The 18,361-nt window shown below is 41.3% G+C and overlaps 1 protein-coding gene across 2 annotated transcripts; it reads right to left on the bottom strand.

Annotated features, from left to right (window-relative positions):
* Window positions 1-2,422: 2,422 nt before the first annotated feature.
* Window positions 2,423-17,711, bottom strand: ndufa10 (NADH:ubiquinone oxidoreductase subunit A10). Of its 2 annotated transcripts, none has more exons than XM_071542157.1 (10): window positions 17,574-17,711; window positions 15,994-16,162; window positions 12,773-12,988; window positions 12,489-12,575; window positions 11,016-11,137; window positions 8,761-8,840; window positions 8,008-8,062; window positions 7,414-7,499; window positions 4,360-4,468; window positions 2,423-2,704 (listed from the first exon to the last, which is right to left on the bottom strand). In XM_071542157.1, the coding sequence occupies exons 1-10, from the start codon at window positions 17,646-17,648 to the stop codon at window positions 2,636-2,638; spliced, it is 1,068 nt and encodes a 355-aa protein (XP_071398258.1). In that variant the 5' UTR covers window positions 17,649-17,711; the 3' UTR covers window positions 2,423-2,635. The 2 variants fall into 2 exon arrangements, with proteins under 2 accessions (XP_071398258.1, XP_071398259.1); XM_071542158.1 differs by having other exon boundaries at window positions 17,583-17,648.
* Window positions 17,712-18,361: the final 650 nt, after the last annotated feature.

Raw genomic sequence — 18,361 nt, forward strand, 5'->3', positions numbered from 1 at the left:
TTTTACAATTACAATTACAATTTCACATTTGGCAGACGCTTTTATCCAAAGCGACTTACACATGAGATTTGCATACAACACAAGCAAGTTTCTAGATAGGAGAGAACAACGAGAGTAAGTGCTATAGAGCTAAGTTCTGGTCCAACAGGACAAAGGTGCTACGAGGGAGTGCTACAAGTGGCATAAAAACCAAACAGAGATATGACTGAGCCTACCTCTTGGTCAGTCCCTATTTGAACACAGTTTATTTCCTTGTCTTAACGTCCATCCAGTTAATTTAACTTTAACAGCTGAGGAGACGAAAACAGAGGTTGGGTATCTGCTGCTTCGCCTCATCCGTAAGTTAGCCAAAGTTTGTATCCCCTAATTTTGTTGTCGGTGTATGTTGTTGTTTTTCTGGGGAAATGATCTTAACGGCAAGTACACTTATTTATAGCCTGACTTCCCTGTAGAATCAATCGACACCTGTGGGTTGAGATAATAACATCGCAAACATGCGTGATCTCCGTTCATTAGGAGGCAGCTAGCTAGGTTAGCCTACTTTGGGGAGCTGCTGTCATTCTTTGTGATCCTGTGAAATGTTTGAAGTTGAAGTATTGTTTGAAAGGCCAGTGATAGAAAAACAATGAAAAAAAAAAATGAAATCATGTTGTTGTGTTGTTCCTTGGCGTGAAATCAAGGTGAAGAGACACCAGTGGAAACACATTTTTAGGAAATACAAATTTGGGCACAAACAAAGTATAATCAACAGTGTGTCACTCTACAATCACATATCTTGCTCCCATCTTCCTATTTTTAAGCGAGCCACTTATTTTATTTATTTTCTATTTAACCTTTATTTTACCAGGAAGTCCCACTGAGACCAGGCCAAGAGGCAGCACTAATAATAAAACCATTTCAACACAAACAGCACACAATAAAACCTGCCAAGTGACACAATGTAGCGTGATCATTTTCTTTACACCCTGAAAGAAGAAAAGCTTTCAGTGACAATGCCCATTAATTCCCTTTTAAAATCAGCCAATGTAATGAGTGACTCAAGTTTAAGAGTGTTCCACAGCTCATTCCAGGACCATGGTCCAAAATCAAACAAACTTCTTGGCACCGTCTATATGAACACTTGGCATCTTGCAATAGAGCCATCTATTTGATCTAAGATTGTGCCTTTAATGTGTCAGTGGAAAGTTAGGCCAAGGAAGGCCTTATAAATAAAAATATACCAGTGTTGCATCCTGCGTGCAGCAAGTAATGTCCTACCCACCGAACTATCAAGTATACAATGATGGGTCCTGTAACCTAGATTTGTAATGTATCTCAGAGCAGCATGGTATAGTGAGTCAAGTTTGGACAAAGTAGATAGAGAAGCAAATCTATAAATAGTTTAACGATAATGAAGCTGTGGTGGGAAGTTAACTCATTGTAACTGAAAATACAGAAATACAAAAATCCCCTGTGGAAGCAGGTCTTGTGCAGCCTCCAAATGAATGTAATACTTGACTGCAAGTGTCACACACTCTCAAAGGTTCAGAGAATCACTTTGTGAGTGAGGAAAAGTCTTCAGACCAATTAATCAAAGCACACGGCACGCTAGCATCGAGGCGGCAATGTTTTCAAAAGGAGACACCATGGTGCAATTATGAACTGGCTGTCTGATGTATGAATACAGTAGTGACTTGCAAATAGTGAGGACCCAGCCGAAGGCAAATAATGAGTAGCGAAACTCTTAAAAAGGTAAGAAACCTAGTCCTGTAGTTACTGCAACAGGCACATACATATCTACACATTTTAGGACAACTTCATGACAGAATGGAGAAGCCGAGTGCCAATTAATGTGAACCTCTGCGCAGGTGGAGAGCCATCGTGACAGCAACATCCAGGCTAATTAGAATCCCATTTTGACCTATTCAGGTGCCTTACTTTGGGGCTCGATTCACAGGGAAAAAAAAAATGACGAGCTGTTATGCTGCGTTCCTTTCAAAGTCAGAAACTCTCAGCTGGCGGCACGTAATTACAACCTTCCTGTGTTCCAGTGATCCAGCTCAGAAAGAACAGGGGACAAACATGGACACATGCATGACTTTCTTTGCCCAACATAAAATACTGTCACATACACAACAGCTAATATGTCAAATTTTCTTTAGCAACATTAGCTCGCTAGTTGGCTGTCAGTGCAACTTTAAATTTCAAATGTGTATGTTTTGATGGATTTAAGATCATGCAATACTGAAAAGTGTTTTTTTTTTTTTTTTTGAGGATTAAAAACAAATTAAGAAGATTTCCAAGTTTCCTACTTGGAAATCTGACTTGAATGGCTTTTCCATTGCATTTTTTCCTGGTAGAAAGTCGGAATTTCCCACTTTACAACATCTCTGGAACGCAGCATTCGAATGAGAGAAAAAAAAAACAACAACAGACATTTCTGAGCTTTAAAATTTATTCTTTCAATACATACATATTATTAAGGATGTACAATTCCTTCTTGATGCGCACAGTTGGCCCATAGCAGACAACAACTGGAACAAATATGGATGAGTGTACAGAGTTCTCCACCCATGGGGCAGATCAAACAGGTGAAAATGGTTGGGTGATTAGCGACAGACTCATTTACAGCAACAGCGGAGCCGGGTTGACTCCTTCACTTCAGCCAGATATTTTTGTCTCCGATGTCTGCGTTGTAACCAGGTGCGTAGTTCTTACCGGGGAGCTACAGAGAAAAGAAAAACTGACAGTGAACTGAAGGAACACGACAGCAAACCTGCGAACCAAACCGCTCATGCATACTAGGGGACTTATCAGGGAGCAGTTGTTGAGAGGGCAATTAGCATATCTCACTTTTGAATAAAATTATACAAGGCCATCAGGACTAAACAGTGAAAACTACAGTTGGGAAGCTAAAACTCAAAATCAGAATTGCAAATATATGCACATACATTCACAAATACTGGGATGGGAGCTAATGTTGGTCTTCTTTTAAAATGCTTTAACATGAATGAATAATTAAATAGTGATTACATGATTAGATGAGTCAACGTTTACCTCACTGTGCTTGCGTTATGGACCATATACTGTATCTAAGGTCAAGCAATATATCTGGAGTAGATCACTGCAATAGATACTCTCTAAATCCAAAGGACACTTGGGCCGGGTTTTAAAAGATATCTGATTTAAGAATCCCGGTCTTTTCCCTTAAGCTTTGAAGAAGGAGCCACTTAAGACTCATCCATCCTTGGGTGTGGGATGACAGTCAAGACTAATGGTATAGCAAAGTGGTTGTGTCACTAGGGGCAACATTGCAGTCCATCACTCCCGAGCCCTTGGCATACAGCATGTTATGAGTTACTGCTAATGTGAAGCCACATCACTGACAGAGTGATAGACAGCCAGGCTGCTCTCTGTCACCGGCACTTTGTCACGCCATTAGTCCTGGCATTTGGGGAACAAAAACCTGAGCTAACCGAAGCACGCGCTCCCTGTGCCTTTTTACTGCATGGTGACCTTCACACCGAGTTTACAATTAGACTGACAATAGCCCCAAATATAACATGAATGCCAAATATCAGTCATGACTGCAAAAGTGATACGGGCTTGTGACGAGAACAGTGGGGCTCATTAATTCTGCTTGGGCTTGTTGGAAAAGTCTCACTTTTTTTTTTTTGTAGCGTGGTTTTGTTTTTCCAAATGTTTTTGGTTGAATGTAGGCATCCAATCAAGATTTCAATTTTCTATTGAATCATACACAGGACACCCAGGCTCAGCACCCCACCCTCCTCCTCCCAAAGATTGCACTTTTGTCAACACAAAAGCCACCGAGAGAAATTCCGAAAGCATAAGCCGTCGCGCATCGCATTTCCCAAAGCCCGCGCGCCCGCTCTCCCCACCGCGATCCGGCTCGGCACAAAATGTCAGGTCGGAGACTCCTGTTGCACATTACACAGCCTGATTTTTGCAGCGGGAGAATAAACTAGTCTCCAGTCAATAAACAGAAAAGGTCACACCCGAATGTTTTCCTGCAAGACTGATGATACCGGGGGCCTCGCGGAGTATTCTGCATCTGGCATTTGCCTGCTTGTGGCTTGCAAATTCATTCAATATTTCAGCGGAAAGAAAATGAGTTCCATCGCGCTGAAAACAGTGGCGTCGCAACTGATGACCAGAAAACCTCACGCTGGAGAGGGCGCGGGAATATAGCTATTCATTATAAGGAGAACACAGGAACAGCAAGAGAGAGAAGGGTCTAGTAGACGAGGGAGATGTGATCCTTGTGTGGCGGTATATAATTCATGTCCCAGTTCTCTCATACTAGATGATGCAGTGCCACCCATAAAGTCCGGGAGAAATGAATATCTTTCCCCTACGTACCGCTTTATAGGCGTAGTATTTCTCGTCGTAGTCGTGGGCCCCGATGGTGATTTCTGGCAGGAACTTCGGGATGGTGGTCAGGGTCGCCACCCTTTGCTTGTCTTCCACCCTGTATGAGAGAGAGCGAGAGAGGGATGGCGAGAGAGAGAGAGAGACAACCAGCCTAATTAGAAATATTAAAAACCTGCATGGCAGAAAGAGAAAGATGAGCGGGGCAACGCATACATAAAGGATTCAGAACAGATCTGCATTTTCATCACTGTGTCTGGTTCAATTCTGGTTTTGCATTTTATCCGTAATAGCTATGAAAAACAGCGTCTGGAGTTTTGATAGGTTCGTGTTCTGACTTTCCATTGCATCCATAAGCATCTGGAATCCCCCGACACTACAACCAGACTCCTGTTTGCAGACTTCTCCTCGGCATTCAACACCCTGCAGCCACACATTCTTGCTGAGAAACTCACCACTCGCTTCCACCTAGATGACCGACTAATCCTGTGGATAATGGACTTTCTTTCCAACAGGTCACAGAGAGTGTTGCTCAACAACACTTTCTCCGACCTCCTACACACTTCAACTGATTCCACGCAAGGCTGTGTCCTCTCTCCCCTGCTCTTCATCCTTTACACTGATGACTGCAGGTCCACCCAGCCAAACTGTCACCTGGTCAAGTTCGCTGACGACACAGTCCTCCTATCTCTGCTTTCAGGCCCCTCGCAGCACCACAGCTCAGCCCTTCATGAGTTTGTGGAGTGGTGTGACAACTCCTGCCTGGAACTCAATTAGAGGTGTGAATCTTCACTGGCCTCACAATTTGATTACGATTCAGAGGGCTACAATGCGATTAGAAAACGATTATCGATGCATCTTGATGCATCAAAATTTTTGATTTCTATACATGATTTATTTTTTCTCACTGTGTGACAACTTGCTACTTTTAAAACATAGCGTATTTGTAATGATCCATAATTAAAATAAACAGATGAATTTCGCAGAGATGCAAACTCCTCACCTTTGATCGGGTTAGATGCAGAATTGGTTAATTGACTCCTCACCTTTGATCGGGTTAGATGCAGAATTGGTTAATTGAGGTGAACCGTTAGTCTCTGAATGACGGCGTGGAAAGTTCACAATATACTTCACGTTCGTCTCGCAAAGGTAATTATTGAGTCATTAAATCAAAAAATGCTTGCAACCGCTGCCTTTTTTGAAGATGAACTACAAGATACATGGATGTACTGACAAGATAACTCTAGCGTGTGCGCGCTGTAGACTGTCCGGGTGCTGCACTGCCCTCACAGTTGAGTTCCGCGTTCGCGTTCGTTCCGTCAACATCACGTTATTAACTAACATTTAGAAAATCGATTTTTGACATTTGTGAATCGATTCAGAATCGTCCACGTCCGCATCGCGATGCATCTTAGAATCGAGAAATTTCCACACCTCTAAACTCAATGTGAACAAGACCAAGGAGATGGTAGTGACCTTCTCCAACAAGCGGAGGGAACTGGCTGAGGCAGTCGTCACCACTATCCACAGGAAGCCTGTAGAGATTGTTGAGGAGTACAAGTACCTGGGCACAATCTTTAATAACCTGTTGAAATTTGCCTCCAGCACAGAGGAGATCCTCAGGAAATGCCAGCAGCGGCAGTATCTCCTGAGGAAGCTCAACTCCTTTGGGGTCAGCAAGGACATCCTCACAACGTTCTACTACTCCTTCATTGATAGTGTCATGAGATTCTCCTTCACCTGCTGGTTCCACTCTATCAGCCTTCAAAGCAGAAGCTGCCTGCAGAGCACAGTCAAAGTCTGCTCCAAAATGATTGGACTCCCTGTCAGAGCCCTCTCCGCCCTATGCGAGCAGCAGATGCTAAGGTCAGCTGACAGGATCCTAAAGGATCCCTCACACATCCTGTTCCCTGCGTTTGAGTGGCTCCCCTCAGGACGCCGGCTCCGCTGTCCAGGCTGCAGGACACAGAGGAGAAGGGCAACCTTTGTCCCCAAGGCTGTTCAGCTCCTCAATTCCCAACCATCCCTGACTCTCTGCTCACCCTGTTAACCACGCCCCCCCACTCACTCAGACATGGTTCATGCTTTAAACCAGTGATTCTCAACCTTTTTCACATCAAGGACCCTAGTTTAGTCCACATTAGAGCTACAGACCCCAATTTGATGAGATTTTGTCTCTCAGACCCAAATCTGAGAATATTTTTATTGTCAGATATGATTTTGTCCAGAATTCCATGACTATCTGTATTGTAGGTAGAGAGATAACAGGGAAACTATGATCAAAACAGTCATTCTACTACATTCTCTAACTGTGTTAACCTCTTTTAAATGAAATAATGCTGAAGTTTAACAATTCATCAGTTTGCTGGGGACCCCCTGGAACCCCCTCAAGGACCCCTGGTGGTCTCCGGACCCCACGTTGAGAACCACTGCTTTAAACCACCTCTCTCTCTCTCTCCCACACACATACACACACACCCACACAGTGACTTGCACATGGTCTCGGCCCTGGACTGGTACCTCATCCATCCGCTTCGTAGCAGACTGCCACCGTGCCTCAACTAAGATTCATTTTAGGCATTTTTATGCTTTATTGATAGAGACAGTAGAGAGAGACAGGAAGGTATGGGAGAGGGTGGTACGCGCTCTACTCGGTGAGCCACCGGGGTGCCCCTCACTTATATATTATAGAATTACCCATCATGTATATTGTGTATATTGCACTGTACTATTATTGCACTACTATTAGTATTATATTAGTATCATAATGGGTATAGCTTAATTTTGCACTGTATGCCATACAATTCATACCTCTAAATCAGCACTGTTGCACTGTATGTGTTTTTTTTGTTGTTTTTTTGTGTTCTTTTTAAAAAAAAAATTGTTTCTCTTCAATTGATAATTGTTTCTTGTAAATCGTACTACTCTACATGCCTCTGCAACTGCCCCTCGGTGACAAATAAAGTGAATTGAATTGAATTGCAGATTTCGGGTCTGTGATTTGCATTTCAATCTGGAGGTGTCTGGCACTCATCGGGTACTCACAGCATCCTCATGTGGTGGTAGGTGACATCATCCTGCTCTAGCCACGGTCCTTTGTCGAATTTCAAGTACTCGATGTCTTCTGCCACCTGCCAACAGGAAAAATTAATATGCACTCTACAATAATGAGAAACACATTTTAGGGCCATGATAACACATCCCACTGAGCAATTTTACATTGATTAGACGTTTAAAACGCGTCTAAATGGCCATAGCCGTCTAGGCTAAATTAAGTTTAAATGGGGTTGAAAAGTGAAAGTTTATTAGATGTCTATACATAGACAAAATTATCCTGGACTATATGAGAGCTACGCATAGACACAATGTTGAAATTACTTCTTGTGCTCAGATAATTATCTTGTAGGCTAGTCTACAGGACTTCTCTGGTGCATATTTTTGGTATTTACAGATGTTTATTCATTGTAATAATGTATTTACTGCTTGGTCTAAAATAGGTCTATACATAGCCATAACGATCCTGGGCTATATGAGAGCTAAAGCATAGACGCGACATTGAAATCACGTCTTTTGCTCAGTGGGACTAATAGTTCTTACACTGCTGTCACAGTTTCAGAAGTCCAGCTACTATACTCTTACCCTTTCAACATCTTGTGCTTGTGTTGCATCGTAAGCGAGCACTTCTGTACTTTCACTGAAAGAAAAAGAAAAATTAAACTTATAATACGGAAAATAAAATAAACAAATAATAATCCACAAAATGATTAGTTAATGTTGAACGTTGGCAGTACCTTGGGTTGTGCAGCTTCCTGGCCATGATATAACACCAAAATCGGCGATTCTCTTGTAAATTGTAGCAAATTGTAAACAGGTGAAAAAAGGTGGGAGACAGGACTTTGACAAAGCAAATTCGGCCCATATATTAAAAAAATGAGTCTGATTTTTTTTGCCAATTTTCAATTATTGGTAAACGTACTATTTTCTTCGTTCTATCAGCATAAGTTTCCACCAACCGGATGTCGGTCTTACACTTGTTCAAACTGAAGGGTTCAATAAACATAAAGAAAGCGATTCACTTAACCACAATTCAGCAGCATGACTACTTTTTTTTTATATATTGTCAGAGTCTGCTTTGTTCGCGTTCCTTTATGTGCTAGAAGTGTGATTTTCAGACCTGTTCCTCCATACAATGGCAGTGAATGGAGAGAGAGAAAAAACACACTTCTCTAATCTCCTCTACTGGAGCAACAGATAACAGAGAATCACTGATTTGGGGGTTTTATCATGACCAGGAAGCTACTCAACCCAAGGTACTGCCAAAGTTCAACATCACTTGACTCTTAATTTGCTCTGAAATCTCATCCACATCTATCCATCAGTCCACCCACTCACCTGATTTTGGGCAGGAAAGACTTCTTGTAGGAATCCTCGATACTCTTCAGATAGGCCAGGGGCACATTCTGGAGATAAGGCTAGGAATAAAGAGGCAGCATTTACTTCTACTCAAACCCAAATACCTGTGCCAAAAGAAGGCTTCTCTCATATTTTCCCCATTACTTGACATGGGATCACTTTGACATGCCTGAAGACTCAAGACAAAACTAAAAAAACGATCTGAACAAAGCTACATGAGATAAAAAGCTTATAACATGTTGACTTTGGGTGAATTAAAGTACAAGTCCAAATAGCATGCCACTTGAGCTCATTTTGGTTTAGGCTAAAGTCAAAGTAATCCTCTCCAACAGTAGCTAATATGAATGGAGGCTTAGGACCGTACTTAAAATCCTATTCGGGCTTTGGCTGCAAGTGTAGACGATTTATTAATTGACTGCGTTGGTGAAGTAAGAACTTGGACTCGTGCCTTTCCACTAGCCATTCCACTGACCACATTAAAGCATAGTACATCCTCATTTGGGAGGTCAACAACGAGCTAAACAGAATTTCTATTCAACAAACTTGCATTTATTCCTAAAGTTTTTTGAGATGAATAGAAAGAGGTGCCATTTATTTCATGACGTTCAAAAGACGGAAGCTTGAAGCCATCAGCTTTCAAACTAGTGTGACTGAAACTTCACATAAAAAGAGAACTGTGGGGGAAAACGTATTAAAATTAATTCACAGCGGTGTCCAAAATATGGATTAAAAGGTGTTTGTTGAGAGCCGCCTTCAAAGCACAGAGTTCTTGGCCTGAGCGAAAACAAAACACTACACTATTCTGGCTGTATACGTTACTCGATATCTAACTCTTAAGACACTCACTTCCAGCACAGTTTGGTGATTATCTTCAAAGAGTGGATTATTTCCTAGGCTACAATTATATACTGCTCCGGCTTGGTGAGAGGCCCTCCCGCCTGCCAAGTGTAAGCTGGTGAGAGGCTTTGAATTGGCGACGCATGCAGTAAAGCAAAAACTAAACTCTGTAGTTGTGACATGACCAGAGGCATTTGGCTGAGGTGAAGGTCCAGTTAAAGCTATGTTTGTTTTCCCCACATCTCACATTAAGCCTAAAGGTCTCTTATTTTCCAAACTAGATTAAAAGAACACACTGATATATATATATATATATATTTCTTATGCCGTCTCACTTCACTACGCGCGTGTCACAGAAGGAAGAAAAATTCTCAATTAGTTGAAAACTTCAGCTAGCAAAGAAGCAGCCAAATAGAGACAGCTGGCCAAAAGTAGCAACTAGTCCCATATTTCTGGCAGTGGTATCAATATAAAACTTTTTCACATAAGTGTCTACTGAGGAGAAAAATAACAGACAACAACTGAAAATGGATTATAAAAAAAAGAAAAGGATTATAAAGATGCAAATACCTAATTAGTTCATTTTTAAAATCGTTTGACAGCCAACATAATCAGAAAAACACTTTCTGACATGCATAGTTAAATGATCCTGCATTCTAGCACACTAAAATGAACATATATTGTGGGCAATATTTATGTTTATACTGTTGCTTTGGAATTAAGCAGTAATCTCAGCAGATTATACTCCTTCTGCAATTATTATGCAGGAATATTAAACAGCACATGTCAAAAAGGTACTATGTAACCATTGTCATTGTTTCAATGCTTTTGACCAGTGTTCAGTGATTCTTAAATCTTTCAAAAGTTTCCAACAAGACAGTTATAACTTCCAGAAAACAAAAGGGACTGGAGCACACTGATAGACTTCATCAAGACACAGTAGTGTCGAAACGTTAGTCTGTTTGCACAATTTAAGGCTGTGAATCTATCAGTGTGCTCCAGTCCTTTTTGTTTTCTGGAAGTTTGCTCTCCTCAAGCTGAGAAGCACCTGATTCAGCCGCATTTTGCTGGAAGATGCGCAGAGAACGCCTGCAGACCTATTCTGTTTTGCACCTGCCATGTTTTACATTTTCCTGGAAAGTCATTGATGTCACTTTCTGTAAGCTGACAGACTGCAAAAGAATATTAAAGTAGCTGGTTTAAGCATTTGCATGGCTATTAGCTGCTAATATTCTCCTACTGAGCAAACCTCAGTTCATACCAAACAAAATTTCATTTGGAATGGGTGAATCTGATTAGGCTGTTGTTCCGATTATGAATAGAAGTTTAGCCTCCACGTACACCCACATACTGGCAGAGACTGAAAAATAGACATTATCAGATTACAGTATCCTCACCTTGCTACTCTGCTTCAGCTTCTTCTGCACCTCCTCGGCTGGCAGGTCCACGTAGATGGCAAGGTGCGGGGGCAGGAACTCACAGATGCTGATGCCTTTGATCTCATTGTAGTGGTCCACGCCTGCATCCCAGAGCACAGGAGATGTGGATTTGTACAGAGGCGAAACCTTAACACTTCAGTGCAAACGTGTAATGCCCGAGCCACAGCGTGAAACAAACGGTGAGCTAATTTTTGTGATATGCAGCATAACCCCAATTGCACACCACACATGATATTACAGCGATGTAGGGATTTACCTAGTTATAAGACCCATTTCTGTCAACTCATAAAGACCCTGAAAAATGAAATAATGCTTGGAAGAAAGTGGCAGAGATGGATGGGCTTTCTTACCGGCAGATTTAGTGTACCGTATGGGGCAGATACTGTCACGGTAGGGTGTTCTCTCATTCATAAATGTGAAATACCGGGTTGTTATTAGCATTATATTAGCATTTCCCTGTACCCCCAGAGCTTTTGATTATTTGCATATTGTTAAGGCGATTCATAAAAGCAAGAAATACCACCTGCTCTAGTAAGATGGTATATTGCAGAAATGAATGTTAACCAATGAAAATAAATTACAATTATTACAAAATCAATAGATAAAGTTACATTCTGTCCCAGGGCATTAATTATCGCTAATTATCATCATTAAAGGGGCACTAAACCCCAAATCTGTGTAAAGCCTGACATCTACTGGTAAAAAGCATGCTACTGAAATTGCCATCTGCTATTGGCTAATCTTTGGTGCCAGGTGGTGATGTCACCTTCTAATACAACAGGTGGTGACATCACCTACTTTTCACCACAGATTGGGGTTTGGGGTTTAGTTACTCTTTAATTATCATCAAGATGTTTAATAAATATGACACACACACTGGCTTTGCAATTAATTACCGCTCTGATTTTGGTTATAAAAGATGGTTTCTCTGCCGTTCTGACATGTTGCACTGCCACACAGGCGTGAACAAGGTGTTAAATATGTAAAGGTTAATTAAAATGTTGGTTCTGATTGGCTGTCTCCTGGCCTACAGCTGAGGATAACACAGCGGCAATGTAAAGCCCTTTGAGACATGCTTGTGATAAAGGGCTGTATAAATAAACAAGACTAGACTAGACTAGACAATGTGGCTCCGTCCGGTATTCACAGCTGTAGTAAATTTCTGAATTAGGTAAAATGATCAGGTCGCAGAGTTCGCTAGCCTACCTATCCCATCACATGCAAATAGCTGTAGCCTCTTTCCAGACACATGATTATGGATTATATATGTGGGCGAAATGAAATGAGGAAAATGTCTTTTTATAGAGCAAAGCAATGAAAAGTGAAGTGGTCGTGCTTGGCCTGCATGTACTGTAATTTTCAGTGGAGGTTATGAAAGAGTGCAACAACTCTTGGTAGCATCTTTGATGTTATTTACACTGCTGTACTCACACTCCTTCCTGATGTAGCCCTGTTTGTGCATGGCCTCCACAAAGACCATGTCACTGAAGGGGGAACGCTCCAGGATCACTCCTTGGCCTTGAACACAGAAGATTAGGGAAAACATTAATGGTGGTGTATTTGTTAATATACATCCTGATCATTGACATTTTTAAATCTACTGATGTCACGCATCGTTATCTCACATAAAAGATAACATGTTTCAAATATATCTTTGCGAGTCTTGCTACAATACCACACACTGCATTTCTGTTCATCCTTTGAGGCAGTAATACCTGTGGTGAGGAGGTGTTCGATGGCGTCAGAGTACTGCATGAGCCTTATGGCGTACATCCACAGCTGTAGCCTGTAGGAGTTCCCATCAGTAGCCTTAGGGTCCGTGTAGAACTTCTCCAGGCTACACATCCCATTGTAATCGACAGGGAGGGGCTCCTTCTCCCCGGTCATCTTGTCCAAGTAAAAAGTGTCGGGCTCGGGCATGTAGAGCATCCCTGCAGATATGGAGACAAATGGAGACATTACAGAATCCCTGCTGTACTACATTCCGTCAAGAGCCTCAGGTCTTCTGCTGGTTTGTTAGAAGTACAAAACCCCACTCAAAAGAAGATTGGGGATGCAGCCTTTTTTAACTATGCTCCAAAACTGTGGAACACCCTGCCAAACAATATTATATATTATTATACAATATATTATACAATATTAGAGAGACGGGCTCTGTAAGCATTTTCAAACGACTGCTAAAAACTTATCTTTTCAGCTTAGCTTTTAAATAGCCTTCATTTTAACTGTTTCTGTTCAGGATCCCAACAGTGCTGACACGGGCAAGTACAAATTTTCATTGGTCTTGTCCGGGTAAAGCTTACTTGCACGAGTGAACACTATATGTGGGGGGGCAGAGCTTTACCCTGTATGATTCTCATCCATCTGTGGATGGTGAGATTTTTGACCAAGAGGAGAATCTATGATTCTCGTCTGCCTTAGGCAGTGAGATCTGACATAAATATCAGATCAAGAGGAGAATCAGGAAGGACAGGGGAAAAGAAAATTACAGAAAAACATATGGGTTCACTCACAATGTGCATCTAAAAGTGGGAGTATCTGTTGTGTTCTTTTATCTTTCTATTTTACTTGGTTTGATTCTTTTAATGCAATGCATTTTGCTTGTTCTTTTATATGAATTTAATCTTTTTATCTGCCTTCTATTGATGTAAAGCACTTTGAGCTGCATGTTGTGTATGAAAGGTGCTATACAAATAAAGGTTATTATTATTATTAAATGCTTACGTTTTCACCATAAATCTGTATTTACAGCATCTGTCAAATGTGTCTTCCCACATAGAATAACCCAGCAGCGCTGCCGCACTGTTGACATGCTTGACAGGAACATCCCTTTGGTAGCACTGCAGCAGAAATGTGTTTAAAATGTTTATCAGTTTCGAAATGTCAGCGCTAGGAAAACAAACCACAACAATGGAAATGATTGTGTGATTTTCTTCCCTGGCGTGATATCGAAGCACTGCCAAGGGAAAACAGTTTTAAAAGGGAAAATCATTTTTGGCACAATTTCAAATGGTAAAACAACTTTTTAAAAACATGATTCAAAGGATTACAAAGAATGGAAGTAACCTAGCTAATTGCTTCAAAATAACCGGAGACCACACCTGTATGTCATCTTATTATCTCAAACCACAAGCGTCCATTGATTCTACAAGGAAGTTGACACGCTGTACATTAATCTACTTGTCACTTAATAAGCACATTTCCCCCATTATAATTTCCTTATGCAGTGGCCAAACAACACACAGAGGACAAAATGAGCACACACTGCCAGGGGAACAATACTACAACAAACAGTGCTGCTGCTAGCTGCTCTGCTGTCATCAGGGCCCCGTTTCACAAAGCAAGTTCAATAGAGTCAAGGTATATTTGCAACAGCTGGCTTCACAAAACCTAACAATGGCTGGCTAATTGGTCTCACAAAGGTGCTAATCAACTCCCTATGTCAACCCAGGATTTTCCAGTCCAGCATGTTCACATAAAAGAGGCACACTTTGTGAAAAGAAATAGCCAATCACATGTGTCAGGGACAGATCCAGAGCGGAGGATATAAGATAAGATGAAATGATTGATCCCCGTGGGGAAATTAGGCCGTTGCAGCGGCAAATGTCATTTGATTCAGCAGGGAAAAGGAAATATCATATAAGCGCACGACTACAATATAGAAATAAGCAATAGAAAATAATAAAATACTAAAAGCAATAATAATTGTGGGGTTACGTAAACATATGCTGCTGACAATTTCAACACGTCAAGTAGACTGTAAAAGTGGGTATGGGACAGAAATGGATTACTAATATTTGCGTTCTTCTCTCAAGAAAAACAAACTATTATAATGAATACATATGAGCAATAAAAAAACACTGGAACAGCAAAACATAGCACTGCTGCCAAGGCTAGAGAGGACTACAGGAGGAAAACTGCAGATAGTGTAAATGCATAGGTAGATAGGTTTATCACTGCCTGTCATTAAGGCACAGGTGGCACACTTTTCATTGATACAATACTAGTGCAGTGCCCGTTCAAAACATGCCTGTTCGGAACAGGCCGATTGCTTGGCCTCCGGTATTGCTGCTTGCAGCTTTCTCGAGAACCGCTCATCCAAACCAACTTCACACTCCACACGGCACGTCCTTGGGTCCCCAGCAATACACCCGCCAAGTGTGAAGTAGATCGGACGAACGGTTCTCGAGATATGCAAAGGACACACATACAGACATTGAGGATGTGAAAAGATTTTCTATTCATAAAGACGCATTTCAGTCTACTTCTCTCAAGAATTTCAAATATAAGCTTAGGACCTGTCTAATGAACAAAACTTAACTATCCAAACTGATCATATTTGACTATCTATCTTTGACTATCTCTCTCTCTCTCTCTCTTTTATAAGGAGTTGTCTGAACACAAGTGTGCTTCAGTAAGCGCGCTCACACTCGCATGCACACACACACGCTCACGTATACACACACACTCACACATACGCCAAAGCACCCACACCCTCATTACATTTTTTTGATTGTTTTATGTCTTTGCTTGTTTTATCCTGCCTACTTTATGTTTGCTTTTTGATCTTATGGTTGCTTGTTTGCTTATTTTTGCTGGATTACATGACTTTTGTATTTGCTTATAATGCCTATTGAGGTGAGATTCCTTCTATAAGCCTCTAGGGGTTTTCTAAATCTCACCTGCACAATTTGCTTTTTCTCTTTTGTTGTTGTGTTTTTGCTGCTTTGTTTTATTGTGCAAAATAAATAAATAAAATAAAAAATAAAAATCATGGGAAGCAAAGTGGTCCTGCTGGTCTGTAAATACTATTGCCCTGCAAACAGCCTTTCTTACTATCTGTTAATTCAATAGTAGCCTATCCCCCTACGGATACTGTTCAGTGTATTGGCACAGTGAAAAAGTCATTGGTACACCCCTGCAATCGAATAATTACCCAGCTTGTCAGCCAGCTTTTGGGCCAGTGCTCCTTTGCCCGAGGCCAAGTTGCCATCAATGGAGATGATTTTGCTGTACTCCTTGAATCGCGGCGTTGTCCTCTCGCCGAGCGCGTAGGCCCACCAGCCATACCGCAGGCTTCTGACTGAGCTTGTGTGAACACCAGCCTAGATGACAAAAACACCACTCTCATTGGCAACGTGGAGTTAAAGCAGGCAATATTAAGGATACACAGCCTTTTCTATCATCTTTCACCATCCTCACTAGGAGAACTCCATATGGCACACTAATTATATTGAGATAAGATGAAACTAACGATCCCCATGGGAAATTAGGTTGTCTTTTTTTTGTTGCAGAAAATAGGATATAGATACAAACAAGACAAATGGAGTGCAATGATGACAATAAAAACAACAGAACATACTGAAGATGAGAGTAATGAAATTTAAAATACATAGATACAGCACATTTGCAAACAGATTTACAGCGGGAAGTGGATGTACAAGTGTGCACCACAAGCTACTCACATGTACAAATGGGAGAGCATAATGTTATATACAGAAATGTGTCCAGAGATGAATATATGCATTGTAAGCTATTTAAATGATCAGACTTAGCCAATATATTGCCTATTATCAACACTGCCCAACAAAAAACATTACAATTGGCTGTTTTTAATTGATACCTAATGACGAATCATTGAATGACAGCTATGATAACAGAATACGAATAGCCTACAGTTTAAATTAATTACTGTCACAGTTGTTATCTAGCTGGCTCTCCCAACACTCTCACGCCAAACTGCATTCAAAAATCCGGCAATTTAACGCTGCCTTCCTTAACGGCAAACAGACATAGGCCTATATCGTAGAACAAGACGCAAGACCTACGAAACGTCAGGATAAATTCGGCATACACCTTTTCCACCAATCACGTCAGTTCAATAAAATATAAATTTAAAGAATTAGTTCACGCTGCCCGCTATAAACATCCACGTTGCATTTGGTCGTAGCAGAATGGGGGAGTAGCAGGTGATCCAATACTAAAAATCGAAGTTTTTGTAAAATAAGAGTTGCTTGGTCTGCTGGATTTATGCCGAATTGGAGAGTGGATCCGAACGACGCGTAAAGGTCTCAAATCAATTTCTACTACGTGTGTATTATGTCAGTAAGCACTGCCACATTAAACTGATAGATTTTTTTTTAGTAGAAGCTGGCATGACGGTCTCTCCATAAACGAACGCACGGAATGTATCGGGGCTAGCTAACTAGCTCACACTAGCTTAGCTTTGGTGGCAGCTCAAATGCTCGATTTGGAACACAAGCCACCTCTGTATCACTAAATGTAATAATTTAGCCTGTCGAAGTGCTGGTTGATTGCTCTGTTGATCACCCTAGCTGGTTAAATCAGTAAGAGATGCTGACAAGTGATGCCAAGATGAGCAAACAAGCTAACAGCTTGCTAGCTTGTTGGCGACTGACTGTGATGCTAACGTGCTAATAAGCTAGCTTGTCCTTGTGAACTTGACATTTTCGCAGGTCCAGGAATTTTCTATGAAGGCGTATTTTCTATCCTTACCTTTTGTACAGTTATCGCCGCTTTGAAAGCAGCTGCTCCCGACGGGATGACCAACCGGGTCACCCTCAGGGCCATGTTTACTGTCCTCCAAATCCCTCTAACCTGACCCAAGAAATCGCCCTCCGCTCTGAGGCGCCGGAATATTACGTCACAGGGAGTGCGGGCTTTGGCTTTTTTTGTCTCATACTTTAAACGTCAAACATCTGTCTAGGTCCTTGCCTGAATCACGAGTCGCATTTTTTTTTTTTTTTTTGAGAAATATAAGGCAGTGGTTGTCAAAGCTGGGACATTGAGGGGGTTCCAGGGCAACACTGAATTTAACCAAATTAGAGAACGTATAAGAATGAATATTCAAATCATAGGTTCCACTCTCACCACTATTATCTCCCCATGCACACTGCTGACAGTTATATAATTCCTAAATCAACAACAACACAAATCTTCCCATATAAGTCACTGGGACTAAATCTTATGGAGGGCCATGGCCTATTGTGTGTCTATTTTTGGCTCTGTCACATAGAGGACTATTGCCTATTGTGGTTTTCACCAGTAGGTGGGGTTAATGATTCATCTCAAATAAAGCTCTTCCACCACTGATGCCAGAGAAGCCCATAGGCATCTCATAAAAATACGCTGGCCAGCTGCAGAGAATGAGCATACAGTATACCAGCATATCATGTTCAGTGTGCTAGGAACAAGATCCCACTTGGTTTGTGAACTCATGCATATTCAAAAAATGGTGTTATAGACAAGATGATTATTGCACACTATAGGTGAAGGCTCCATCG

Source organism: Centroberyx affinis, unplaced genomic scaffold (assembly GCF_046629955.1).
Source record: "Centroberyx affinis isolate AG114_WGS23_722 - 3 ecotype Tasmania unplaced genomic scaffold, CSIRO-AGI_Caff_v1 ptg004026l_1, whole genome shotgun sequence".
NCBI lineage: Eukaryota > Metazoa > Chordata > Actinopteri > Beryciformes > Berycidae > Centroberyx > Centroberyx affinis.